Consider the following 25,531-nt stretch of genomic DNA (forward strand, 5'->3'; position numbering starts at 1 on the left):
CGGGCGGGTCCTGCAAGATTCCCGCTCCATCTCCCCCCCCTCCTTCGACTTCGAATGAATGATGCGCCCCAAGCCGGCGTCTTCATTGCAGAAGACCTACGATGATTGCTATTTGATGTGCTCAACTGCCGTCTACTTTGAGGGCCAGGTCTGTACTTTTTTCCCAGCATTCTACCCCCATACTTCAAGCTGAACTATTCCGATTCTGTCAGAATAATGAGGAGGAAGCCTTAAGATCTTGGCGCTCCGCCCTGGAAACGATCTACTATCACAACGCTTATCGAGTCCCCGCCAAGTATACCCCCAAGAACGAAACCGAACGAGCGTTGCAGGACTCCATCCGTCAGTTGGAGCTGCAATGCCGCGAGCGCGTCGATCTTCTGCAAGCCCTTCGCGAAAGTCGAAAGGATACATCGGGCAAATCGCCTCCGCGAGCCACCCCCGGTTGGATCGGCGACGGGACCGTCCCCGCCGTTGGATACACCGACCTCTCCAAACCTCCCACCATCCCCGGTCGTCCGACTCCCACCACCACTGTTAGTTCGGAGTCAATCCGACGGGAGTCAGCCAGTGCCGCCACTTCTCCCCCCATGCCGGGCACCCCCGCCCTGCGCACCCAGTCGCATTCTCCGAGCAAGGCCGATTCGCGCACCTCGAGCCCCGAACGGCGGAAGCTGACCATGCCTTTTACCCTGCGCAGTTCGGAGATCAAGAAACAGAGCAAGAAGAAGGACAGCTCCCGCCGGAGGGATCTGCGGCCGGCCGCAGCTTCCCAGGCCGCAGGGCTGGCCTGGGGTAGCATCTACCCATCCTTCACGCCGCCAGACAGAACGGCCAGTGATGCGGCATTGGCCTCGACCCGGGCCTCCAATGACTCGAGCATCCGAAAAGAGTCGGAATCCCGCCGTCCGCTCTCCGGCGACGAGCGTGTTCCAAGGAGAGCAACCCATCCGGCAGATGACCCCGACGAACGTCGACATGGCCGTAAACCCCGTGCCTCAGACCAGTCGGTATCGCATCGGCCTTCTGCACGGAGAACGGCAACCTCATCCTCCACTACCACCCCTACTACATCGACGCACCGCAAACCGGTCGGCGGCGAAGTTCGACATCAGTCCTCCAATCAGTCGCTCCCCGCTTCGGTTGAATCGCAATCAAGAAATGTAGGTCGGCCGCAGCCTCCGCCTAAGCCTTCTATCAAACCGAAACCGGTCTCCCTACGGTCACCCCATCCCACTTCCTCCCCATCAGGTGTGTCACCACACCCGCCGGAAGGTTCGGGCACACCGCGAACCAAGCCGGCATCTCGTCCACGGATTACACCCACCTCGTCAACCGATGGCAGGCTGGTCCCTGGATTGGATCGCCTGACCCTCTCACCCAGCAGCGCGAAGGTCGCTGCTCAGTCGCCAGGAGGCCTGAATCGCACGGTAACGCCTCCATCCAGCGACCCTGAATCATCCGGGCCCAAGTCTACGGATCCTGACGAGGAAGACCTCGAGGAAGAAGACGAAGAGGATGCCATCATGAGTGTGATGAATAAGCTCCCGAAAGGCGTCGATGCGACGGCTGCGCGCCAAATATTGAACGACATCGTTGTCCGCGGCGACGAAGTCCACTGGGACGATATTGCCGGTCTGGACGGAGCCAAGAAGGCCCTCAAAGAAGCCGTGGTTTACCCTTTCCTCCGGCCCGACCTCTTCTCGGGTCTCCGCGAGCCGGCGCGCGGCATGCTCCTCTTCGGACCGCCAGGCACGGGCAAGACGATGCTGGCCCGCGCGGTGGCTACCGAATCCCGATCGACCTTCTTCTCCGTCTCGGCCTCTACGCTCACCTCGAAGTGGCACGGCGAGAGTGAGAAGCTCGTGCGCGCGCTGTTCGGCCTGGCCAAAGCCCTGGCCCCGTCCATCATCTTTGTCGACGAGATCGACTCCCTGCTCTCCGCGCGCTCCTCGGGCACGGAGAACGAAGCCTCCCGCCGCTCCAAGACCGAGTTCCTCATCCAATGGTCCGACCTCCAACGCGCCGCCGCCGGCCGCGAACAGAAGGACAAGAAAATCGGCGACGCCAGCCGCGTGCTCGTCCTCGCCGCCACAAACATGCCCTGGGACATCGACGAGGCGGCCCGTCGCCGCTTCGTCCGGCGACAATACATCCCACTCCCCGAACAACACGTCCGCGAACAGCAACTCCGCAAACTGCTCAGTCATCAGAACCACGAGTTGACGGACGAGGACATCGAGGTATTAGTCCAGGTTACGGAGGGTGAGTTTTGCCTACGTTTCTCATTGACTCTCGTTTAAAGTAACTAAGACATCTATCTAAATTCAGGCTTCTCCGGCTCCGACATGACCGCCTTGGCCAAAGACGCCGCCATGGGCCCGCTCCGCAACCTCGGAGAGGCATTGCTGCACACCCCGATGGATCAGATTCGACCGATCCGGTTCCAGGATTTCGAGGCGAGCTTGCTCTCGATCCGGCCCAGTGTCAGCAAGGAAGGGTTACAGGAGTACGAGGAGTGGGCGAGACAGTTTGGTGAACGGGGCGGATAGACAAGAATCATCGGCATGTTGACCTTTTTTGGCCCCTCTCTTCTAAACTCCTTCTTCTCTATTCCTGGTTTCATTGTCGTGGTATTCTGTTGGCTTGGATGTCTTGTGGGGAGTCAATCTTTCGATCTGCTTATGGCTGTACTGTGTACACTTGGTTCTGGTTCTGGGGTACGGGGTATTGGGTATGCGATGTGGGCGGTCAGGCTAGGGTTGGGCACTCCGGAGTCTTTTGTTTTTCTCTCTTTCGGACAGGACAACTTGAGTACAGGCGTTTTTGTGGGGGTGGGGTTTGGGAGAAAATGGCGGGGAGTTGGATTTGTTTTAAGATGGACGGCCGCGGGTAAAGGCTTTTTTTTTGGTGTGTTTCTTCGAGCTTTACCTGGAGGGAGGATGATTTCTGTAGTATGTGACTGTAACTGTGCGCAGCAAAGAGGGGGGGATGGATAGCTATAGCGATAGCGATAGGGATAGGGATAGGTGTCCATCAGGGTTCCCGGCACAGGGTTACAGATTAGGCTATGATATCTCCCACAAATCCGATCCAAGATCTAAGTTTGATATTGTGAATAGGTGGAAGCCCATGTCACCTCAGTATTCATCTGTTCATATTGACTGTTGACACCTATGAACAGAGGACGGTGGAGAAGTAACATTGTGGACAGAAGATATGGACGATTAGGTTCACTTGAGTTACAGTTTTCGTTATGATTAAACGTTATACAGCCCACGGCTAAATAGATTAAGGGCATGATATCTATACTATTGAGAAGCACGGAGTAATGAACCCTCCTTCCTTCCTTCCCCCTCAGAACCACCCAGAAAGAGATCGCTCGGAAATACAAGAGTACCCTTACCCTCCTCCTAACGGTAAAAAGAAAAAAAAAAAACAGTGAACGCATGAAGGGTTTGCATGCAGTGACCGAGATGACCAAGGGCGCTTTGCTTGGGGTGAGGGGGGCAGCGGTCCTCAAGAAAGCTCATATACACTACCATGGCGCTGGCCCTGAAGCTCATACACCTGCCCAGAGGGCTGATCACTGAACTCTGCGAGAGTCCTTGGGTGCCCGAGCTGTCGGGCCTGCGGGACGCCTGCCGACAGCGAATCCCGCGGATGCAAGCCGACAGCAACAAGCCCCTCGTCGTCGTCGATGGGCTTAGGGGAACGTAGTGTAGTGCATCGATTCCCGTACCGCAATAGTACCACAGCCGCCAGCGCCGTCAGGGTGAGGGACAGGCTCACGCCCAGCCCAATGCCGGCCTTGGCAATGTCGGAAAGACCGCCGCCGCCGTCGTCCGGTGACCCAGAGCTTCCGCGCATAGTAGGTAGCTCCGTCCAGTGTCCTTCCCAGCTATTCTCCCATTCGCTCAAGCTCGCGGAAATCGTGGCATCACCGGGTCTGATGACGGTCGGTCTTGCGGAGCCAGGGATATTGGGCCCGGGAGCCTGGGCTAGAAACCAGTTCCCCGCGGGAAGTCCCCAGTTGACACCAATGAATGCTGCTTGTGCAAAGGCCCGGCCCAGCGCATAGGTGCCGGTTGTGCCCATGCAAGGGAAGTAGGATGTCGGCTTCTCTACGAGAGGAGCTTTGAGCGTCAGATTCAGCAGCGAGAATGGGACCTTGATGGTCAAGTTGGCGTTGTTGCGCGAGTTCTTGCTGAATACAAACTCGAGGTATGCTGGTGACGTGATGATCTGGCTATATCGACGGTCCGTGGTGTCCCAGAAGTAAAGCCCGTAGTCGGGTTGGTACACGACCGGCAGCTCGGCAGCGATCGCTGCACATGTGCTTTGGGGCAGGTAGAGGTAAGGGTCCGCGGGGCTCATGGTCACAGTGATGCCGGGGGCAATTGATGCGTTCCCCTTGGCCAGAAGTCCATGCTGGGATGAATAGTTCCAGGGGGAGCCCCCTCTCACGACCCCAACTTCGATGTCAACCAGGCCGATGGGGAACGAACCACTGGAGAACGACTGAGCCGAGACCTCGCCCAGAACGCGGTTCTGGTCATAGCCCCCTAGATACAGCGATCCAGGTATCTTGGGGAGCACCGAGCCAATGTGCATACCATAGGAGTAAGATGGAAGCATTTTGAGGGTGCCAAACATGTAGCTTGGGACGAAAGTGGTCTGGATGGCGGGCTTGTCGTCATCCTGAGTGAAAGTTTGGTTGATGTCGCTTGCGCCTAGAGAGAGAATCCCCAGGTCGACGGGGTAAGCTTTCCCTCCAGGATAAACACGATACGCATCTGTGATCCATCGAGTTGATACGTTCGGTATCCTTTTGCCACCAACATCGTAGTAGTCGAATCCGTACCTGACCGTGCCGTATTGTCGCACAGCATCGGCCTCCCCCACACGAAATGCGCCTGCTGCGCCAAATTGTATTGATTCGTTGTCGAATGTGGCAGACCTGCTGCCGTCAAACAAGCCCCCTTCCTTGCTGGTGTGGCAGATGGGCGCGAGGGTGGAATTGGAGCAAATCGACTCCAGGAAGACTGAGCCTCCCCAGCTGCCTCCGGGGTATAATGACAGCTCCTGTCCTGGCGATCCCACCTTCACTGTTACCGCGCGCCACGGACCGTCGAATCCAAACGTCTGGTCCGACCAGGATACAGCGAAAGGGCTAGCTGCTGCGGCTGCAATGCAGTTACACCATATCTCGGCAGACAGGAAAAGATAGAAAGCAAGAATAGAACGGCACATGGTGAGATCTCCAAGCATGCCTTTCTTGACAGCGTGTGAATTGAACAGCCAGAACTCCTGTAGGGGTCAAGCAATAGAGAATAGATCGAAGCCATCATTGGACAAGAGACTTAATTTCTTTTTGATCCTCAATTCTTGCCCTAGGACTGGCTACCTTTCATCAGTTGAGTGACTTGACCCCTAGACACCCGTCCGTCTGACCTGCGACTGTCAACTTGTAGTGGTGGTAGCCCTGACTGGCTACACTTGACTGAGACTGATACGAGGCCAAGGCTCTGATGCTTTCTTTTGCCATGCGGTCTCAACCCTGTTTCTGTTGCTCAGAAATAGTTCACGGTGTAGGTTCATTTCACACCCAAGGGGGTAACTTTAGCGGTTTCTTCCATTCCATTGCTCTGGTCTTTCGTCGGGAACCTGCCTATCTTGCCTTTTCGTGCCTACCCGATGACGCAGGTCTTGCATGTGCCGGGCGAGTGTCTCGATGGCTACTGAAACCAGGGAGTCGAATTATTGAATCTCAAGGCAGATCATTCAGGGGCTGAGGCAACCCCGGTAGCGTGTGTGATGAGAGGCTCAGATCCTGAACCCACCCTCCAGGATGCGCCGTGGGGACTTTTCTCTTTCCTTGCCTGCAGCGTAGGCTTTCCCAAGAGCAGGAACGATGGTATACAACACATGTACTAAGGCGCGGCACAGGTGCTACATGAAGAGAGATTAGCCACAGCTTTCAGCACATAGCCAACGGAAGTCTATATTGTCAAATGATGGCCGACCCCCTCTCTTTTCCAAAGACACACGATTAAGATGTGCTGACCAGTGATCGCCAGTCCGGTCCTGACGAATTCCGTGCCAAATGTTCAGTCTACATGCAATCCACAGATCCTCTAAACGCACTGTAAGTACCAGCGGGGGAGAGATACTCCAGTGACGAAAATAGAGCTTCGTACCTGTCGACGCTCGGCGAAATCCCGGTAGAAGCCTAACCAGAGCTCACGCGAGCGACAATCTTGCATCCCCGTCTGGGTGGTATCGTTGTGACAGGCCGGTTGTTCTTTGTTCATGACCGGCCTCGGGGTCTTCCGCCAAGGCTTTTTGAGTGGATCGACCGATGTCAGTAAGTAAGGACACCCCAAAACAACAGGAGGAAAACCAGTTGGATCGACCAGTTTGTGCAAAACTTGCCTTGGAGACCGGCCAATCCGAGAAATGCAGGAATTTGGCCTCTGACAAGACCAGATCAGGGTCCCATCTGGTGTGCGGGGCGCCGAGGTAATTCGCGTGAGTTTGGGAACGAAACTCGCCGGTCAAGAGGATGTAAGGACGGTGCGGCAGGACCATCGCACTATCCTGGTATAGATCATTCAGGATCTCCATGTCGTAGTCAGATTTCCCGGCCACTTGGATCCTCTCCCAGATGGAGCCGAACTCGGATTCCGAGGGCTGAATCAAAATCACCGCTGAGGTTAGCAGGCGATGATCGAAGCCGAGCCAGTACGCGCGTGGCATTGCCACGGGGACCGGGGGAAGAAGAAACAATTCATCCATTGCCTGGTAGGGGGGTTTGAGGGGGGGGGACTGTCAGTATTTGTTCAGACAGCCAGCCAGCATTGGGGGACATACCTGCAAGATTGTCCCATCAGAGTCTAGACTCAACACCCGCGCGTACTGGGTTTGGTTGAAAGCAAGAAGCTTGGTATAGCTCTCTGCCCATGTGACTTAATTGAGAGTTAGTCCGTCTAAATCTCTTCCTTCCCCAATGGGATTCCTCACCGTCACTACTGCTTCGACTCTGCACGTCAATCGGAACCAGCCGCACGCGGTACTGCGCGTGCATCTTGCGCAGTAATCCACCTTCGATGGAGTCCATCTCTGGATCGAGGTGCGAAGGATACATCAGAACGCGATCTGGCTGGCTTTGCAAACGGTGGAGTCTTTCGAAAATCATCACCGAGTTGCAAAGATAGGCGGTGTTGGTAGCATATTGCACGTAGGCAAACCGTGACCAGTCGATATGCCCCAGAGACTGGACTGGCAAGTGCGAGTCACTGCGACAAAACACCGGAGAGCCTCTGATCGGCAGCCTCCATAGAAGTAGAACGACGAGGATGACACAGAAGGGTAGACAAAGAAACCGGGACGGAAGTAACATTGCGGGAGAAATGGGTATACAACTAACTGCTGCTGCCGGGCGAAGAAAAAGTCGCTCACACCGATCTCTGCTGGATCTGGAGTATATGTGCAAAGGAAGATTTCAAGAATGGAAGCACTCGTATATCTCTAAAGGCATTTATATCGTTCATGAGACTTTTGGGGGTGGGGGGGGGGGGGCTCTTCTCGGGCTTCTAGGGCTTCAGGGCTAAGATCATGTCCCATGGTACTATACAACCACACAGCAATCATTGCTGGAATCCTAATGTGTTTTTTATGCTTCACTTCGACAAACATGGTATTGATTACCTGGTCAGCTTTTGCAATACTTAATTTCCTTAGGAGTAGTCCAGGCTTCAGGCTCGAAGCTATACCGTACATACATAGATGCCAGCCCTTATAATCTTACCACGTAGGTCTCAGTAGTAGTAGTAGTAGTAGTACTCAGTAACTTAGTAGCCACCTGCAGGTGGAGAGATGACCTTTTGAGCTAGTCTTCAACAGGTAGTCTAGGCAACTAAGGTTGCCAGGACAAGTAAGTCAGGGCACGACATAGAATCTTGCCTCCTTTTCTTTTCTTTTCTCTCTTTTTTTTTACGGCCCCCTTGATTTGAAAAAACTTGCTAGACTAGTACCGTCTCGGTTTCGGCCTCCTTCAATTCTATCGCTAACGATCACTTTAGAGGCACAGTATGGTTCAGATACTGTGCTCGGATGATATCTTTAGACCCTTCGTTGCTTCATCCGAGGTTAGCCACCGGCCTTTGTTCTATTTGGGCAAGCCAAGAACAAAACTGGAAATGACGGACAGAGAGGGTCGCATCGCCGTTATGACATTTTCCCAAACAAACCAAATAAGAATAAGATAATTGAAAATGAACACCCGAGTCAGTTACATGTCGTCTAATAAAGTTGGTACCCCTAGGTTTGGTTCGGAAAGTAACTATAACAAGCCCTCTACCGAAGAGGTCGAGATGTAGATCTTTCTACATAGAATTGATCAGTCCATATGGTCGAATATCAGCTGCAGTGTATCAGTGAAGAAACTCTACATAGTTGGGGTATTACTCATGAGAAGCACTAATTCCTCGATACTGAGGATAGTAGGCCTTCTATCGGTGAAAAAAAGAAGGGGTCCCTTTGAAGCTTGATGTCAAGGTGCTGAGCGCTAGAGGTCCGCTGCGGTATGCTAGTAGGGCTTCGTACAAGCGAGGCAATTTATATGAGCAGGGATATTCCTGTAAGCAAAGCAGTTTATGCAAGTGATAACCAGTGATGACTCCCGCGAGCGAGGGATTCATACAAGTGAGGATCTACACGAGCGAGGTGGTTCGTGTGAGTTGACAAGCAGGACAAGCAGGTCGTACCGCGGTGGTCATGTGAGCAAGGGATCGAGCGAACGATGTGGGAGATTATCCAATGCTCAACCCGGCCTGAGATTGACCAGAGAAAACAGATGTGTGGACTGTAAAAGATGGCACCAACCAATACCAATGAAGATAACAACAAGAAACCTGGTATCCGAATTCGATGACTCTTGATATCAACTATAAAGGGGGGAAAGTAATAAGAAACAAGTGAAGGCAAATAATAACAAACATAAGAAAGCCCGGGGGACAACGGGCTTTAGATATCAAAATCAGGATTAATTCCAGCCCCCCCACTCCCCGTCAATACACCAGTCCACCCCTCGGTCCTACAAATCGATCAAACTGCCACCCTGCTGAGGCTGCTGATGATACGTCTGCTGTCCCCCCCAAGGGTTGTTGACCGGCTGCGCAAACCCCGTCTGCTGTGGAACGAACTGCTGCTGCGGCTGGTTGAAGAAAGGATTGTTGCCCGTCCGCGTGGCCCGGAGCTTGTCCAATCCCTGTCCGGCCGAGTTGACAAATGTACCCGGAGCCGTGTGCTGGGCGGGAATCCGCAGATCTCCCACATTTCCGAAAGTGTCTTGTCCCTCTCCAGAAGCCAAGAGTGCGTTCAACTGTGCGCGATGCGGATCCAGCATCTGAGTGGGTGCGGTCTTCTGCGGCGTGAAAGACTGCTGGGGCGGTGCAAGTGACTGTGGCTGTGTCTGGTAGTTCGCGATCGGGTTAGGCGAAGTGAATTGGTTCGTGACCCTCTCTTCCGCCAAAGTATTCAGTGATGGAGGTCCCGTAGTAGCAGGGCGGCTCTGGAACTGCTGAGTACGTGGTGCAAATGGATTGTTCGATCCCGTGGGCATCGGCTTCAGAGCATCCGCTGGCTGAGGGCTAGCCCATGGGTTGTTCGTACCCGCCGACAAGAAGTTATCCTGAGGTTGTTGGAACTGCTGCTGTTGCGGTTGTTGCTGCTGTTGCTGCTGGGAAAATGCGTCCCCTCCCCAGGGGTTGTTGACATTGAATGCTGTATGTTGTGGCTGTACAGTGGCCTGCGGCTGCAAATAGTTGTTTTGCGCCTGGCCATAGGGGTTCTGGTCAAACGAGGTCGGCTGCGCCTGGAATCCGTTGCCATATCCATTGGGCATACCGGTCATCTGACTCTGGAAACCAGTAGGCTGGGCATATTGGTTGTTCAAATATCCAGTTGTCAGTGGCTGCTGAGGGTTGATCGGGTTGCCGAACCAGTCGACCGCGCTCTGCTGCTGATAACCCTGGTTGTATCCGGTAGGTTGCGGCTGGGCGACCTGCGTAGGGGCATCATCGAACAGCGAATGAGCGTTGCTCTCCTCCAGCTCCCGCTTGCGCAGCTCCTCTTCTTCCTTGCTCAGCTTGATTGCCTTCGCCAAATCCTCATCGTCGTCGGCCGCGGCCGCTTCCCTAGCCCGGCGCTTGCGCTCCTCCTCGGCTTCATACTTGCTCGCCTCGATTGCCAAGCGGTATTCGGCGTCGTCGTCGTCATTCGTGGTGCGGCGACGCTCGCGGCGCTCGCGACGGGGCTCTGGAGCGTAGCCCCCCTGGTGGTCATCCAGACCGCTCACCCGGGACTTCCAGAGCTTGCGATCGGAGCGCTCGCTGCGCAATCGGTCTTCGTCCAGAACGAGCGAGGTGAGTTCCTTGGCGGCCACACGGACTGTAAATCTAACGGTTAGCCAGATATGACGTAGATTTTTCCAGCCACCCCGTTTAAAACCTACCATTCTGTCCGACATCGCGTCCGTCCTCATCAACGTACTGAAATTCGCGCAAAGTCTTGATGATGTAGACATTCTTACGAGCCCACGTTACTACCAACTCGGAGCCTTCGTGCAGGCAGTAATCCAAGACTTTCAAGGACTTGAGAACGTGGCGCCAATTTTTGCCCTTGTCGTTTAAGCGCTTATCCAACATGTCCATGATCTCGTAGAAATCGGTGGGGCTAGATGGTTGCACGAGGGGGTCAGTGTGAGTCGCGGGACCATGCAGGCCACGGAGGACGCGGGGTAGCCTACCTGCTGAAGGTCAAGGCGGCGATTTCGGCCATCTCGGTGCCAGTAGGCCCCCACGGATCATTACTCGTAGCTGTACAGGGAAGAAGAAATGAGACATTAGCGTCAATCGACTATGAACTCATCCAATGGAGAAAATGCCGGAATGGAGGTGATCCTTAATTGAGTGGAAGTTATGACGATAAGGAGGGTGTATCGTAGGTTACAGCCGATCGGAGGCAAGATAAGCGGGCAGCAACAGTCCAACGTACCATTTCGAACCTTGACCTGCACGGAGGAATAACCCTTGGTGACGTTTTTCACACTGCGCACGACTTTGGACATGGTGGCGGTATTGCGTGTGTGTATGGGACAAGTGAGGATAGACTAGGCGGCCCTTTCCGCCTTTGGCTTGCGTAAGAGGGATGATTAGGGAGGGACAGAGGTTGTGAGCGAGGCGAACAGGGCGATCGCGCAGAAGTGGGCGTCAATGAAGCTGGAGAGGATGGAGCAACTGCGATGGGGAGTAGAACCAGTCCGACTCCTTATCGCGCTTAGAACGGTGGGAAAGGCGTATGTAAGCCGCGTTCGGAATTGTCACTCAGCGTTCTGGCACCCGGCGGGGAAAGACTGGGTGCAATTCAGGATAATCCGAATAACAGGGGATCGCGACTGCAGATAGCAGTGAAAGGTCGGAAATCGGCTAATGGAGTTGGAAGAAGAGGAAGAAGAGATGTGAGGGAAAGGGAGGAGTTGTGGAGGAGGAAAAGAAGGAGGAAGAGAAGAGAAGAGGAAGTTGGTTGTTTGGAGAGAGAGAGAGAGAGATCGGGCGGACTAAAAGGTTGGGTGCCACCGGAAGACCGTTCAATAGCTTCCAGCCAATTTACTTCACAACCACACCCTCTAAGCCGTTCTGGAATAGCAGGGATTTCCGTTCTTACTGAGCTCGGATGCAATGCGCTCGTGTTAGATGCAAAGGAACTCTCTTCCAAGTGTGTAGTTGCGTCAGGTTTGTCGAATCTGCCTTCTCGGGCGTTCATTCACTTCCCTCGGGCAGCGGCCAGTCGGATAGGGGGCACCCAGACAGTGTACAAGGACGAAGAAGGAATTGGGACGGTACAAAAAAGTTATTCAAGGTCTACCGGAGGGAGAATTGTCGGTCAAATAATATGGAGACCGGAAGAGCTAAGAAGAAAGGAGAAAGATTTTATCGAATTTGATAGTGATGGATGAGATGATCAGGAGAAGGAAGCCGAGCGATGATGGAACTACTTGGGATGGTGTCATTCCTTTCTCTTCGTCTTCCTCTTCCTCTGCTCTCCATCTGGACTATGTTTCCTCTATTCATGACATTCATGCTGTCTTTACTCCCTATCAACTATAAAGTGATTCCATGTGATTTAATATTATAGGGTTAAGTTAGTTACCACTTCCACCATCACTTGACGTCAATTGACCATTCCCCTATACACACTTGAACACACTACCTATACAACAATCATTCGACGGACTTCCTTCCAAGTCGGAAAAGTGGAAAAAAAAAATCTAGGCTAGAGATTCAAAGCCTTTCCAAGGCATCCGACTCGTCCTTCTCCAGGTCTCTTCCGCCCATAACCAACTCTAAACACTTGAGTCTGCTCTCTTTCCGAGGCGGTGCAGGCCATCATCCCCGTGTGTTGTGCTTAGCGCCTGGCCGGCCTCGCAGTCGACGTCATTGCAGGCAGGGCCGGCCTTTCTTGCAGATTGAAACCACGTTCGGCCTCATCCTGACTGAACCCCCGATCCTTACCCCGTCCATGCGATCTTTTTGATTAACACTGAGTGACAAAGAAAAGGGTCCGAACCCTCACCCCCCCCCCCACCCCCCCGGCAAAGATGGTGAAAATTGCAGGCAGCAGAATTTATGCGGTTTCCTGCTCCTCCTTGTCGGCTCAAACCTTATGTCATCTCCGGAGCCCCGGATTTCTTTCCAAAGTTTGAATTCGATTATCGACAACCTCTAGCGGTCAGTCATCGAAGAGTGGTCTATATTCCATGTCCATTGCTCACTTTGAAAAGTCATGTCATCTAAAGCCTGAAGAGATGAAAGAGAAGAAGTCGAAACTAGAAATCTGAAGAAGGAGAGGACAAAGAAGTGCTATTCTAGGATTTTTGCTCTTCCTCCAGACTGAGGTACTTGGCCTCAGCGCCCTTGATGCAGGCAATGTTCGCTCCCAGCTTGTTCAGCGTCTCCACATACTCATCGTACGGGTCTGAGTCGAACACAATGCCTCCTCCCGCCTGCAGGTAAGCCACCCCGTCCTTGACCATCATGGTCCGCAGCGCAATGCAAGTGTCCATCGCACCCGGCACTTCTGCCGTTCCATTCGCACTGGCGATGTTATAGCCGAAGTAACCCACCGCACCCGCATACACACCGCGCTTCTCGCCCTCCAGCTCCGCGATTAGCTGCATCGCCCGCACCTTGGGTGCGCCCGACACCGTTCCCGCAGGGAAAATCGATCGGAATGCGTCGAAGCGCGTCTTTTCCGGCCGCAAGATACCCGAGACCTGCGACACGAGATGCTGCACGTGCGAGAATCTCTCCACCACCATCAACCGATCCACCTGTGTCGTCGTCGGGTCGCATACTCGGTTCACGTCGTTGCGTGCCAGATCCACTAACATAACGTGCTCCGCGCGGTCCTTCAGACTGCTGCGCAACTCGGTGGCCAAGGCCTCGTCTTCTTCAGGCGTCCGGCCGCGCTTTACTGTACCCGCGATCGGGTGTGTGATGATGCGGCCCTTCTCCTCCTTGACCAGCAGCTCCGGACTGGCACCAACCAGCTGGAAGTCTTCGCAGTCGATGTAGAAAAGGTATGGTGACGGGTTGACGGTGCGCAGGTGTCGGAAGAGGTTGAAGGGGTGGAGGGAGGTGGGGCGGGACAACCGCTGCGAGGGCACGGTCTGGAAGATGTCACCCTTGGAGATGTGCTCCTTCAGGCGAGTAACATGACGCTCGTAGCCTTCGCGTCCGATGTTCGACGTGTACTCCTGGTTCTGTAGGATAGGACCCTGAGGTGGAAGTGGGTGGTCGGGGCGTAGGAGAGTCGCGATAATGCGCTGAAGGGCCTCCTGACCCTTGCTGTACTCCGCCTCGAGCTCCGCCTTGCTGTTGGGAATGGGAATGTATGTGATGACCTTGACAACCTGGAAGAAGTGATCGAAAGCGACGATAGTGTCGAAGAGCATGAACAGCGACTCGGGAATACCCAGCACATCCTTCATTGGGCGGGCCGTCTTAGGTTCGAAATACCGCACACAGTCGTAACCAACGTAGCCGATAGCACCTCCGGTCAGAGGGGGAAGAGTCAAGCCGGGTACTGTCGCGACGCGATATCCGGACAACTCCTCCTCCAGAATCGGCAGCGGATCACACTCAGGCCCATGGCCAGCGCCAGTCTTGATAACTTTGCGGGGATCTGCGCACGCACAAAAAAAAAGGAGACGGGCGAATTAGTCACGAGCTTTGGATCGCGAAAACCGGGGAAAGTGGGCTAGGAAGGGTACCGCATACCAGCTCCAACAAAACTGTATCTTCCGATGGTTTCAGTGGTGGCAGCACTTTCGTAGAGGAACGACAATTTGGATCTAAACCGGTCAGCGCGCCTACTTAGCGGCGAAGGTCGCGGGCGGCAAACGACTCACTTCTCTGCAATCTTCAGATATGCCAGGGTAGGAGTCAAGAGGTCGGCTGAGATAGAAGTAACCAACGGCAAAAGGTTGGGAGCAAACTTGGAATCTCGGACGGAATCGATGACCTCGCCTGCAGTCTCGAGAGACGGCACAATCGTGATCTGGGTGAGTCAGAAGGGATTAGCATGCAACCACTTTCGTACCAGTGATGTTTGTAACTCTCGTCGAGCGCGATGCATGTTACATGTTTAGAGACAATGCAAGAACTAGAAAAGCACTTACAGACGGCGCCATCTTTTGTGTATGGAGTTGGTGGTGTGCGGGAAAAAGTAACGGATGGGGGAGAGGGGAGAAGATTGGCAGGGAGGGACAATCAAAAAGAGCCCGAGTCCGGAAGTGAACCGGAGCTGAGCCCAGGATGGAGGGGGAGGATTTGCTGGCAGGCGGGGCGGGCGGGCGAGCAGAGGCAATGGATATTAGTATAAAAAGAGGCTTCTCACAGTGGAAAGAATGGGACAGTGAGATGGGATGACAGTGAGAGAGGAAGAAGAAGAAGAATAAGCCACCGCTAAGGCGATGCCGAGGAACGAGAAAAGCAAAAGCTCCGTAAAGTGATTCAGTACAGAGTACTAAGTTCAATGATTGAAGATTGATATGTTCCCGAAGTGGCCATCCAGACTGTAGTTATCAGTGCCCAGTGGATGCCTCAATTGACTGGCTTGCCATTCTCCCAACCGGGACTAGCGTTACCGGCCTGATAGACGGCGGCATTCATCCCGATTCTTATTCATCATTATCATCCAGCTAATGAACTAACTACTGTTATTGACAGCCCGACTGTCAACAATCCCATTGTTCCTCCTGCGATTCCCTTGCTTGGGTGTCTGTCTACTGAAGTTTGGACCTTCGGGATCGTTCCCTAGTTTCAATTCAGGATATTATAATATACTCTTTCGTTTCTACCTATCAAGCTCCTTTGCCATCCTGTCGCCCAACCCAAGTTATTCCCCGGTTGCTGTGGGAATCCTCCGCGAACCTGATTAGCTGTTGTTCTTGCTGGAAGCATTGTTACAGCAGTCATCATCATCGTCATCATCATCATCATCATCATTATCATCATCATCTGAGGCCGGACGTGAGCTGTTGTTTTTAATACCTTCGCCCAAACCTGTTCTTGGGTATCACTGCACGTCAGTCTAAAGAAAGAAGGGTACATTTCACCCTTTTTCTCCTGTGCGCACGGGCTTGCAGCACGCTACTTGTAATCCGCCCCCTTGCACCGACCCTCAAATTCTATGCTCATAGGCCTGACATTTCTAAGAGACTATCGAGATAAGGGAATAAGTGGCACTACGATAGGATCCAATTATAGAAAACGAGAAGACAACAACGTCTCTGAACCCCCGGAATAGCCCCCCATGGAGCATCAGACATCTTACTCACAGCCCTCGCCGCCATCCTCGGTAGCCGAGCAAGCATGGGATAAGACTCTCACAGACCACGATGGCGCTTCGCATCTCCTCGAAAGCGAGGTAAATGATGCAGCCCTATTGCCTGCACGTCTCATCCGAGTAGCTCAAATTCTGTCCGAAAGCAATTCGATTTCTATATCAGACTCCACCACAATCCACCACTGCCTCCAGGAGATGGAGGCCCTGCTTGATCCGCGTCCGGCATTCTCACAAGAAGTCGCCCGTTGTCGGCCCCGTGCGCATTCTCGACCGCCTAGCCCAGTAGACTCTCCTCGAAATCCACATACGAGTTCCATCACACCAGTGTCGACCACAGCGAATCATCTCGGTGATGTCCAGGAGATATCGCACTCTCAGCTGCGAGATCTTCTCAACGAAGTTACAGCGATGAAGACGGAGTTCAGCCAGCGCCGCAGAGAGTCGCTTGAAATTCACAGTTTGCTCACCCAGGAGCGTCAGGTGTTGACACTGAGACTGGCAGAGCTAGACGACGAGATACACGAACTGTAAGTGACGCGTCATGATTCTTGTCCGTTGCCTTGCTGTAATTAGCATACTGATATGTCGATACTAGTCGGAAAGATATTCTCGAAGACTCGGCGGAACGGGAGGCCATGCAAGGAACGATCAATGGCTTGGAAATTTGGGTGGACGACTGGCACAAGCAGCATCTCTTAGCTGTGGCGGGGGGACCCGCGATGAAGTATCGGCGAAAGAGTCAACGGCGGTGGACGAAGTGTGCCAAGGAAGAACAGTTCAATGACGACGGAGAAGCACTCTTTGAAGGCATCATGGCATGGATGCGGGGTTGGAAGGACGTCGAGGAGGGTTTTCACATTCGACAGAAGGATCGCGACCTGCGAAGGGAACAAAGAAGGGAGCAGATGCAAAGACAGAGGGATCATTCCCAAACAAGTCTGGATTGATGAGACTAGGAATCGCTGCTTTAAAGGAAATGGACATGTAATTGGTGATACCAAGCACCGATGATGCTACCCAGAGCCGGGATGCCAGAGGTTTCTGAGGAGGCGTTACCCCACTAGATCTGAGATGAGGCGGCGCGCACTTGCGCCCATTCAGTCGACCAAAAACAATTGGTACAGTGCGAAAAAAGAAGAGAGCGAAATGAAGTCACAAGAGCCACCGTAATCAACCCGTGAAGTCGCCAACCGCCGCTTTTGCTGCCTGAGTCCAACCTGCGCCGTTTAAGAGTGATCTAACCCAAGTATTTATCGAAGCAAGAACTATAATTATGGTAGTATAGCTGTAAAGGTGTATTCTGTAGACGTGATGGATGCTCTCCGGGATTGCGCTTCGATAACATGGTACATCGGGGCCTGCCGAGAACCAGGAGCGCAAAGATAAGATCTGTTTGAGGCACAAAGCCATGATGTTGCGGCTGGCTTGTATTCCCGGTTTGCCTTCATCGCCGCTGAATGAAGTGACATACAGTATGTGCATCGAATAGTCATCGATCATAATCTCAAAATGGTGTCGCAAGAATCTGAATGATGGTGGCAATGTCATCGATTTGAACACTCAGCGCTGCAGATTGACGATGGCCAACTATTTTATCCTAATTAGCATGTTGAACTCGCCAGGGTCGAAATTGCCATACCTGGTTACCAAATCCAAACGCAAGTTTCTTGCCATCAGTATCCCACGCCAGAGAACGATCTAGAACCGGTTCTGTAATTCCATTAGGTCCGTTGACGGGGGCCCCTGATTCATTTTCTGCTTTCCGCTCTTCACCTCCTGGGGCTTTCCATGCAGCCATCGCGGTCCCGCCTCTTTGTGCGTTCCAGATTAGCAGACTGTCCTTGCTGGCAGCCGCAAGCGCGTAGCCATCTGGTGAGAAGCTAGCAGCCAGAGCGGGAGATGAGGGACCGAGGGAGAGTTGATGAATACATTCGAAACGCTTTGATTCCAGATCGATTCGCCAGACTTTCACCGTATCATCCGTTGAAGAGGATGCCATGAAGACAGTTTGGGTTACCGCAGACTGTTCTCCATTTGGTTTGATTTCAATTGCAGTAATCTCGCCTTCGTGAGCATTGTCGAGGTGTATATCGTGAGTCGGTACCCAGAGGGCAGCTTTGGCGGAGGATGCGGCAACGGCCACGGGTGAGGAGCCAACATTAGCACACCGGATGAAAGCCCAAAGCCTCTCTGCATTGCTCGAGTTGAAGGTCTTTGAGATGTGAACGCTTGAATCCACATCACACTGATAGACAGTGCCAGGGCCGCAAGCATAGACTTGGCTGCATCCCAGCCAGCAGAGATCGAGTACAGTCCCGTCGATGACCTGCGGGGAGGGGAATTCATCCGGACGTAGGGAATCGTCCCACAGAGCAAGCTCGGAAATTCGACTATCGGAAGCAACCACAATCAATTTCGAGCCATTTCCCGCCCAATGCAAGCCGGTAATCATCCGCGGTACCTCTGGGAGCAAGTCCACGGCGTGTCCAAAGACGTCATACATCGTGATCGAGCCTCTCATGTCATTGTATGTCGCCACAGCTAACTTGTGTCCGTTGGGCTCCCAGGAGACTGCTGAAACACATGTACGGTCGCCATTGTTTTCGACAAGTTTTTCTTGCACCGGAGGCGCGGTTGACGATAATCTCCATAGACTACAGAATGTATCACCAGCGGCGACGACAACGGTGGGGTCATTGGGACGCCACAGTGACCGCGTCACGTGATCGTCACCAGCCACCTCCAGGAGGGCGGTGTCGGGTGCCAGGTCGGCCGCCTTGGCGGGGGTGATCTGTACGCCAACGCTGTGGCCGGTTGTCAGGGTAAAGGTTGGCGGTGGTGGTGCGGGTGGTTCCTGGTGGTCCTGCGATTCCGGTCGGATGCCCATGCTCACGTCGCCATCCCCATCCACCGCCATCTCGGCTGTTGATGGCGATTCCTCGGCTGCCACTGCGGCTTTGACCTCTGAGTGTGTGACCCCATTGGAATCTACTTCCATCGGCATCTCATCACCGTTAGTTTCTGGGCGGTCACTTTTGCGAGCTTTCTTAGCATTTGGGACGGGCTGGGGGGCGGCAACATCGGCCGTCAAATGACCATTGGTCACGCCGTCGCCGCCGCCGCTCTCGCGCGCAACTTTGCTTGCGGGCGAGACAGGCGCCTGGTCTGTGCCAACTGCTGCCTCATCCGGGCCATTTTGCACCTTTGACGTCTCCGGCTCCAAAGGAGCTGGTCCGAAAAAATAAGTCGATGGTGAAAAAGATGTCGCATTTCCATCCTATGTTGCAAATTAGACTATGCGCCATCTTCGCAATCTTCGTTTTTCAAATCCACGCAAAATGGCTCCCAAGGGTTGTTTGGTGAAGATAGATACTTGAGGATAAGATGGAAAGAATTGTGTTCATACCCGATCAATAGAATGCTCCAGTTCGTAATACTGTAGGCCTTTTTGTACTAACGAGACAAGAGCATGGGTTTTGATGTATGGGGCAAATGGCAAACTCTGCGGGTCATGATTCCACGCGCGCTGCAATGTGATTGCAGCTTCGCCATGTCCTATAAACGAGCGTCAGCGGAACTAACAAATGCTTGATTGTTTTGTCAACCACCAGAAAACATGAATTTACCTGATTCTTGGAGGTACCTATCATGGAGTCAGCGGAAGATGCACCAGGGCCACGGCCAGTGATTGCGCTGAGACGAAACAGGAACGAGGTTGGCTCAAATGGAAATTGATACATACCTCCATATTAGGTAATTGACATGATGTGATGTGAGATCAGGGTGTGCCATTGTTACATGTATGACAGCTAGTAAGATGTAGGGTCCGCTAGCATGCCAGAAGTGAAAAGCTTCTCCGACGAGACAGATGAGCAACGGCGCGAGATGGGAAAATGAAGCTTCAGAAGATGTGAGAGTTCCCGGGAGTCGACTGATTAAGCACTGTGGAGCAAATTCTTTCGTGCTAAGAATTCTCGAAGCTGGGAGCTCTGCTGGAGAAGAGGGGAGAACGAGACGGGTAAAGACGCAGCCAAGGCTGTGACAAGGGAGACGACCAGTATGCGAAGGGGGAGGTTAAAGATGCAGGGCCCGGACGCAGGCCACAAATGTCAGATGAGAAAGGCAGTAAGATGGTCACAAAGCGTGCAAATGACTAGGGAACATTCTACAAGCTCCCACTGACGAGATTGTTAGGACGAAAGAGAAGTTTCAAGGTTCTCTGACAGCAGTACGAAATGGAGGTTGAAAGGGAAATGTGAAGAACGAATAATATCGGGACGGGAGGAAATCGACACCAACGTGTGGCTTGACGATGGTAGACCCGCTAGCGAACTGCAGAGACCGGAGAAGCAACACCAAGTGTTTGGGAAGAAAGAAGAGAGGGGCGGATTGGGGGGGGGCGAGGAGGGGGGGAGGGGGAGGGGGGGCAAAAGAGAGAGAAAGAGAGAACCAAAGGAGAGAGGGTCCGTGGAGAACTGTAGGAAATAGAGAAGAGATACGAAAATAATTGGGGGAATGAGATGGGATGGCAGCGGGCGATCTCTAAAGGGAGATTTGAGTTGAGTTGACTGATGGAGAGGTTAAGTTAGAGGGAGGCCAGACGGACGGATGAGGAACTACCCTTAGTTTCGGGGCAGTAGTCTAGTAGTAGCAGGAGCAGCAGCAGCAGCAAGACCAGGTACGGTATGTGGGTAAAGAGAGAGGGAAAGAGAGAGAGAGAGGTTCAGACCGGACACTCGGATGGACGACCCTCCAAACACTCTTTTTCAGATGTGTTTTTTCCAGTTATGTCTTCTGTCAGACAGGCAGACAGTCTAACAGTCTGGTCAGTCTGTCGGTCTGTTCGTTCAGTGCTTCTCAAGTCTAGGTTTCTCAACTTCAGCAATAACAGCCAGAAAATGATTGAATCTGTGACAGTGAACAATTTCGACACAGACAGACTGCCAGACAGAAGACAGACGGACGGACGGTGTTGACTTGGGACAATTTCGGGGGATGATGGGGGGGGGCGCTTGACTCGTTGTGGCGTCTAGGCCATGGTTAGCGTGCAGTTGACTAAACCCGTACCATCAAATTACCATCAAATTGACGGCCAGCGGATCGACCTGGCCGCTGGGCCGGGTTGGGACTAGTGCAAACGGGGCCAACTCTTTTTTTATTTTCTGGTTGGTTACCTTATTCTGATCAGGTCGACTGCATTTCCATGGAGCATCATTTCCTGAACACATGGTTAAGGGCTAGGCTGGCTGCTGGGCTGGAAGAATTACCCCTCAAATTCGTCACGGGGGGATTTGATTGCCATCGATCTGTCTTCAGCTCGTAGACAATGTCTACTCCAATACTTCGATACCTAGAGCCTCTCAGTGACAGTTAGTATATGTCAGATCGTACTCACCCACAGGGGTTGTCGTCAATAGTCGATCTGGATCTTGGTGCGGTCCATCCTTTTGCTGGGCTGGCCGGTCGATCCGCTCGTCGTACATCATCTTTGGTGCATGCATGCATTGTGGGCTAAATCCCTCCCGCTCCCCGCCGGTGCAAATAAATGTAAATGTCGCTCTGTGTTACCTCCTGTCTAGAGTCTAGCTTTTGCATGGATATCAACTATGCTCCCCGTCTTCTGTCAACGAACCATACCAGAAGACTGCTACAGTAGGAATACTGCAGGGGAGAATTCGGAGCACATGCCCGATTGTCATCAGGGTCATGCTAAGTCGGATGGCCCGAACAAAGACAGACTCCATTGTCACCATGATGTATTCAATCTTCGCTATTATACGAAAGAAATCTTAAAGAATAACTCGGGCCACGCTGGAAACCTTTTCCCCCCCTATTTCTAGTATTTACTCCACAATCTGTGATAAGGCTAGGTATTAGCTACGTACTGTGTACATACTCCGTAGTCCAAAAGGTCCAAGCACCGGTGATGCCAGGCTCTTCCAGGGCATTTAAGGATGAGACCCCGTTCTAGTAAGGCCCTGCAAGGTGACCAATCAGATATGTTATGCGATCCTACTACAGTAGTAGGTACGGAGTACTAATCCTTGCAGCTTATCCCAAAAAGGACTCGTCTCGGGACTCCCGACTGTTCTTCGGGAGGTGTTTGTTCTCTCCGTACACCTTAATAATAGTAGCTGAGTTGATTCGGCCTGAATTCCTATCTTTCCTTCAACCACTTTCGCTGTCCCTCCTCACAACCTCACATCTCCCAGCTGGGCTCCGTCAATCAGCCTGCGGTCTAGCAACCGCAAGAGCTCTTATTCTCAGTGCCTCTTTCATCATGGCTCTCCGAGTGAACATCCCTCCGGCCACCCGAATCTGCCTCGTCAGTCTCCTTACCCTCTCCTTGCTGTACAACATTGCCCGATGGCGCCAAATTGACACCACGGGGGGCACACCGACCGTCACCCCCATCGTACCCTACCTTACGCTTGTTCCGTCATATCTCCTCTATTACCCGTGGACGCTCGTGACTGCTACGTTTGTGGAGCGGAACATCTTCACTGTTCTTCTGAACGCCGCCACCCTCTTTTACGGCGGGAAGTACCTGGAGCGGGCGTGGGGTTCACGAGAGTTTGCCAAGTTCATCCTCACGATCGCAGTGATCCCTAATGTGGTCATCGTACCTATCTATCTCTTAGGTACTGCGATGAGCGGCAGCGCCAGCAGCGGGTACGCCCCTTTCACCCCTCGCGAATGCACCACATCGTGCGCTTTCCCTGCTGACTTCCCGCCGTCCAGTGTCACGCAGATCTGCGGCGGCATCTCGATTCAGGCGTCCTTCCTCGTCGCCTTTAAGCAGCTCGTCCCCGAACACACCGTCACCATCTTCCAGGGCTTGGTGAAGATGCGGGTGAAGCACTTCCCCGCCCTCTTCCTCCTCCTGAACACGATCAGCGGTGTAGTCGTCGGCACCCGGGCCGCCGCGCTCCTTTCCTGGCTTGGTCTCGTGACGAGCTGGACCTACCTGCGATTCTTCAAGCGCCAGCCCGACCTGACCGGCACCTCGACCGACGGACTGGGCATCAGGGGTGACGCGAGCGAGACCTTCGCATTCGCATGCCTATTCCCCGACCTCCTCCAGCCGCCCATCGCTTTCTTCTCCGACCAGGTCTATGCGCTCTTGGTTGCGGCGAGAGTCTGCACCCCCTTTTCCGAGGAGGACATCGCATCCGGCAATCAGCAGGTCCTGGCCCGCGGCGAAGCCGGTCTTCCCAGCCTTCTTTCCAACCAGCGCGGGGGACGAGCCACGGCCAAGCGGGAGGAGGCCGAGCGACGACGCGCGCTGGCTCTCAAGGCCTTGGATCAAAGACTCCAGGCTGCAGCAGCAGCGAGAGCGCCCCCATTGACGTTGAATCAGCCAGGCGCCGCCCATAGTCAGACTCCGACCCCAACAGTAGCAGCAGGACAGGCGATGCTGGGTGAAACTAGCTACACTCCGGACCACTCTTAATGTGAAAATATGCTCAGCACTGCTCCTTTTTTTTGTGTTCGTTTGGAGATATCCTTAAAGAATCATTCTTGTGTTGTGAAGGGCCAAGGAGGGCTGCCAGTTCGGCTTCCTGAGTCCCATCCTTGCCCGGGCTTGGCTGCTCTTTTTCTCCATCCATGGTGGTGAGTCCTTCAAGACGGGTAGCAATTTGTACTTTCCAGGGAAGTCCACCTGCTTTCTTACTGACTGTATATTTTCGCATTATGGATCCAACTGGGCATGTTACGAATGCATCATATGAATGAGGGTAGATACATGTTCGGGTTGGAGGCTATTATCCATTTTACATGACTCATGACCGCGGCAAATTGTTTCTAATTCAATATGCCAACAGGACTTCCAGACTTTCGCTACAAATGGAAAATGCAGGAAGTCATATAGAAAGCCAAATAACACCACAAGAACCGTAGAAGTACAAACTCCCTTAGCAGGGATGTAATATTCTCGACACGAACCACATAATCGAACAAGAGTATAGGAAATATGAAACAGGGAAAATGCTAGTATGCTACAAGTGACCATGACCAAGTTGTGAACCCCACAAACCAAAACTGTAACCGCATCTTGAAAGCAGCTGGAAAGTTATGACACCACCCACACACACGGAAAAGACGAAAGGGACGGTGGAGAGAAAAGCGCAAAAGGAAAGAGAAAACAAAAGAAAGAGAGGCAAAAAAAAAAACAGTCAACAACAACTTCTGTTTTTTTTTAGAGCTGCTTCAACCTCTCGACCTGTTCTCTAGCCTCCTTCAGCATGCGCTCCTGGTCCTTCTTCACCTGCCGCTTGGCCGCGATACGAGTGCGATCCGTCTTGGACTTGGCGGCCATCTCGTCCAGCTTGCGCAGTTCGGCCGCCTCCTGGGTCGTCGCGGGGATCTCCGTGGCGTTGGTCAGGTTCTTGACTTTGTTCCAGATCTCGGTGTAGGGGAGGTTGCGGACGTCGAGGACGGCGACCTGCTCGTTGTCGGCGGGCGCCGGGGCGTGGGCATCCTTGAGGTCCTCGGCGGCGAGCGAGGCGGCGGTCGTGCTGGTCTTCTGGGCGAAGTAGACGCTCAGGGCGGCGGGCCCGTCCTGGTCCTCCGTCTGGCGGACGGTCATCGGGATGCCCGGGTTGTGGTACTTGAGCCGCGGGAGGCAGTTGCGCCAGAAATGCCGGGCGCCTTGGTGGCCGCCGTAGATCTTGCGGGCGTAGGTCAGGTGCAGGCGGGTGATCGCGGGGAATTCTTGGGTCGCCGAGGGCGCCGCGGGGAAGACGGCGGCTCCGGTGCCAACGCGGACGTTGAGAAGCTGGGTAGTTTTGCAGATGTCAGTCTCGAGAGGTTTCGTGGAGTTGATGGTGGGTTGCTCTCCGTCGGTGTTGGGTCTCTTGGAGGTCACGGTTGGTGATCGCCGTATGGAGGCTCGAGGAGATGACAGGGGCCACCGGGTATGTCGAAATCTGTATCAAGAAGGTCTTACCTTCTGTAGCGGTGCAGCGAAGTCCAAGTCAGTCTTCCGGGGTTGTATCGACAAGGGGGATGGATGATGGCTGACTTACAGTTTTCAGCTTCCGCATCCGCTTGAAAACGTTGACCATTGTGACGGGAGTGGCTCGCAAGCTCTCTGTATACTATGCTGTGGTGATACAGAACTAGATTCCAGCGCAGATCCGGCAGCGACTGGTTGCAATTTGTCCGCGGTGGTTCAAGGTGCTTTCGCTGCTGGTTGGAAGCTTCCGCGTTGATTTTTGGGCGGAAAGAAAAGCAGCCGATATCGAATCACGTGATGCAATGCGATACGGCCGGGCTCCAGGACTACCAATGCATGTGTTCGACCTAGCACGCAATATAATATCGCGTGTTAGATAGAATTGGTCATATAAATAGCGGGTCGAGACTAGGTGAGTCAGGGTTGGCCTGTATTTGTACCTCAGTGAGGTTCGATGTAATCTACCATCCTGAACACTAAGCATAGATCCGTCCATTCCTCCCCGGTTCAGCCAGTAGTTAATCTGGGGTGTACAAACAATACACTCCTTCACCAATATATTATCCCTGTGAGTCACAGACTGCACCCATAAGCAATAGATCCCAGATAGGACCTCTAGCTCATACTCATTCTATTTAAAGCCAGACAAAGCCACCTTCC

At 53.3% G+C, this 25,531-nt stretch overlaps 12 protein-coding genes across 12 annotated transcripts; 3 read left to right on the top strand and 9 right to left on the bottom strand.

Annotated features, from left to right (window-relative positions):
• Window positions 1-61: 61 nt before the first annotated feature.
• BO66DRAFT_397368 (putative AAA family ATPase) lies at window positions 62-2,552 on the top strand (the record flags this gene model as incomplete). Its single annotated transcript, XM_025648590.1, has 3 exons — window positions 62-148; window positions 213-2,265; window positions 2,332-2,552. The coding sequence occupies 3 exons, from the start codon at window positions 62-64 to the stop codon at window positions 2,550-2,552; spliced, it is 2,361 nt and encodes a 786-aa protein (XP_025508579.1).
• Window positions 2,553-3,211: 659 nt separating this feature from the next.
• Window positions 3,212-5,253, bottom strand: BO66DRAFT_449567 (uncharacterized protein; the record flags this gene model as incomplete). The annotated part of the gene is made up of 1 exon (XM_025651790.1): window positions 3,212-5,253. The coding sequence occupies one exon, from the start codon at window positions 5,251-5,253 to the stop codon at window positions 3,520-3,522; it is 1,734 nt and encodes a 577-aa protein (XP_025508580.1). The 3' UTR covers window positions 3,212-3,519.
• An 884-nt stretch (window positions 5,254-6,137) lies between these two features.
• Window positions 6,138-7,198, bottom strand: BO66DRAFT_312145 (glucose N-acetyltransferase; the record flags this gene model as incomplete). The annotated part of the gene is made up of 4 exons (XM_025643350.1): window positions 6,138-6,341; window positions 6,445-6,801; window positions 6,874-6,968; window positions 7,024-7,198. The coding sequence occupies 4 exons, from the start codon at window positions 7,196-7,198 to the stop codon at window positions 6,138-6,140; spliced, it is 831 nt and encodes a 276-aa protein (XP_025508581.1).
• A 1,821-nt stretch (window positions 7,199-9,019) lies between these two features.
• On the bottom strand, window positions 9,020-10,813 carry BO66DRAFT_65612 (uncharacterized protein). Its single transcript, XM_025653473.1, has 2 exons — window positions 10,517-10,813; window positions 9,020-10,452 (listed from the first exon to the last, which is right to left on the bottom strand). The coding sequence occupies exons 1-2, from the start codon at window positions 10,713-10,715 to the stop codon at window positions 9,098-9,100; spliced, it is 1,554 nt and encodes a 517-aa protein (XP_025508582.1). The 5' UTR covers window positions 10,716-10,813; the 3' UTR covers window positions 9,020-9,097.
• Window positions 10,661-11,145, bottom strand: BO66DRAFT_387587 (uncharacterized protein). Its single transcript, XM_025646343.1, has one exon. The coding sequence runs from the start codon at window positions 11,129-11,131 to the stop codon at window positions 10,913-10,915; it is 219 nt and encodes a 72-aa protein (XP_025508583.1). The 5' UTR covers window positions 11,132-11,145; the 3' UTR covers window positions 10,661-10,912.
• Window positions 11,146-12,747: 1,602 nt separating this feature from the next.
• Window positions 12,748-15,083, bottom strand: trpE (anthranilate synthase TRP2). Its single transcript, XM_025646344.1, has 4 exons — window positions 14,744-15,083; window positions 14,474-14,622; window positions 14,343-14,416; window positions 12,748-14,247 (listed from the first exon to the last, which is right to left on the bottom strand). Exons 1-4 carry the CDS (start codon window positions 14,753-14,755, stop codon window positions 12,929-12,931), a joined length of 1,554 nt encoding a protein of 517 aa, XP_025508584.1. The 5' UTR covers window positions 14,756-15,083; the 3' UTR covers window positions 12,748-12,928.
• A 210-nt stretch (window positions 15,084-15,293) lies between these two features.
• On the bottom strand, window positions 15,294-15,778 carry BO66DRAFT_65687 (uncharacterized protein). The gene has a single exon (XM_025653474.1). The coding sequence runs from the start codon at window positions 15,675-15,677 to the stop codon at window positions 15,387-15,389; it is 291 nt and encodes a 96-aa protein (XP_025508585.1). The 5' UTR covers window positions 15,678-15,778; the 3' UTR covers window positions 15,294-15,386.
• On the top strand, window positions 15,663-16,971 carry BO66DRAFT_65709 (uncharacterized protein). Its single transcript, XM_025653476.1, has 3 exons — window positions 15,663-15,722; window positions 15,783-16,439; window positions 16,508-16,971. The coding sequence occupies exons 2-3, from the start codon at window positions 15,880-15,882 to the stop codon at window positions 16,857-16,859; spliced, it is 912 nt and encodes a 303-aa protein (XP_025508586.1). The 5' UTR covers window positions 15,663-15,722; window positions 15,783-15,879; the 3' UTR covers window positions 16,860-16,971.
• Window positions 16,972-17,155: 184 nt separating this feature from the next.
• BO66DRAFT_65690 (WD40 repeat domain-containing protein) lies at window positions 17,156-19,903 on the bottom strand. Its single transcript, XM_025653475.1, has 5 exons — window positions 19,655-19,903; window positions 19,539-19,555; window positions 19,319-19,467; window positions 17,552-19,189; window positions 17,156-17,499 (listed from the first exon to the last, which is right to left on the bottom strand). Exons 1-5 carry the CDS (start codon window positions 19,702-19,704, stop codon window positions 17,473-17,475), a joined length of 1,881 nt encoding a protein of 626 aa, XP_025508587.1. The 5' UTR covers window positions 19,705-19,903; the 3' UTR covers window positions 17,156-17,472.
• Window positions 19,904-22,055: 2,152 nt separating this feature from the next.
• BO66DRAFT_416948 (rhomboid family protein) lies at window positions 22,056-23,365 on the top strand (the record flags this gene model as incomplete). The annotated part of the gene is made up of 1 exon (XM_025649635.1): window positions 22,056-23,365. Exon 1 carries the CDS (start codon window positions 22,193-22,195, stop codon window positions 23,363-23,365), a length of 1,173 nt encoding a protein of 390 aa, XP_025508588.1. The 5' UTR covers window positions 22,056-22,192.
• A 130-nt stretch (window positions 23,366-23,495) lies between these two features.
• On the bottom strand, window positions 23,496-24,019 carry BO66DRAFT_65725 (uncharacterized protein). The gene has a single exon (XM_025653477.1). The coding sequence runs from the start codon at window positions 23,924-23,926 to the stop codon at window positions 23,627-23,629; it is 300 nt and encodes a 99-aa protein (XP_025508589.1). The 5' UTR covers window positions 23,927-24,019; the 3' UTR covers window positions 23,496-23,626.
• Window positions 23,677-25,112, bottom strand: BO66DRAFT_387592 (mitochondrial 54S ribosomal protein mL61). Its single transcript, XM_025646345.1, has 2 exons — window positions 24,942-25,112; window positions 23,677-24,691 (listed from the first exon to the last, which is right to left on the bottom strand). Exons 1-2 carry the CDS (start codon window positions 24,978-24,980, stop codon window positions 24,113-24,115), a joined length of 618 nt encoding a protein of 205 aa, XP_025508590.1. The 5' UTR covers window positions 24,981-25,112; the 3' UTR covers window positions 23,677-24,112.
• Between the last annotated feature and the right edge of the window lie 419 nt (window positions 25,113-25,531).

Source organism: Aspergillus aculeatinus, assembly GCF_003184765.1.
Source record: "Aspergillus aculeatinus CBS 121060 unplaced genomic scaffold BO66scaffold_2, whole genome shotgun sequence".
In the NCBI taxonomy this organism is placed as follows: domain Eukaryota; kingdom Fungi; phylum Ascomycota; class Eurotiomycetes; order Eurotiales; family Aspergillaceae; genus Aspergillus; species Aspergillus aculeatinus.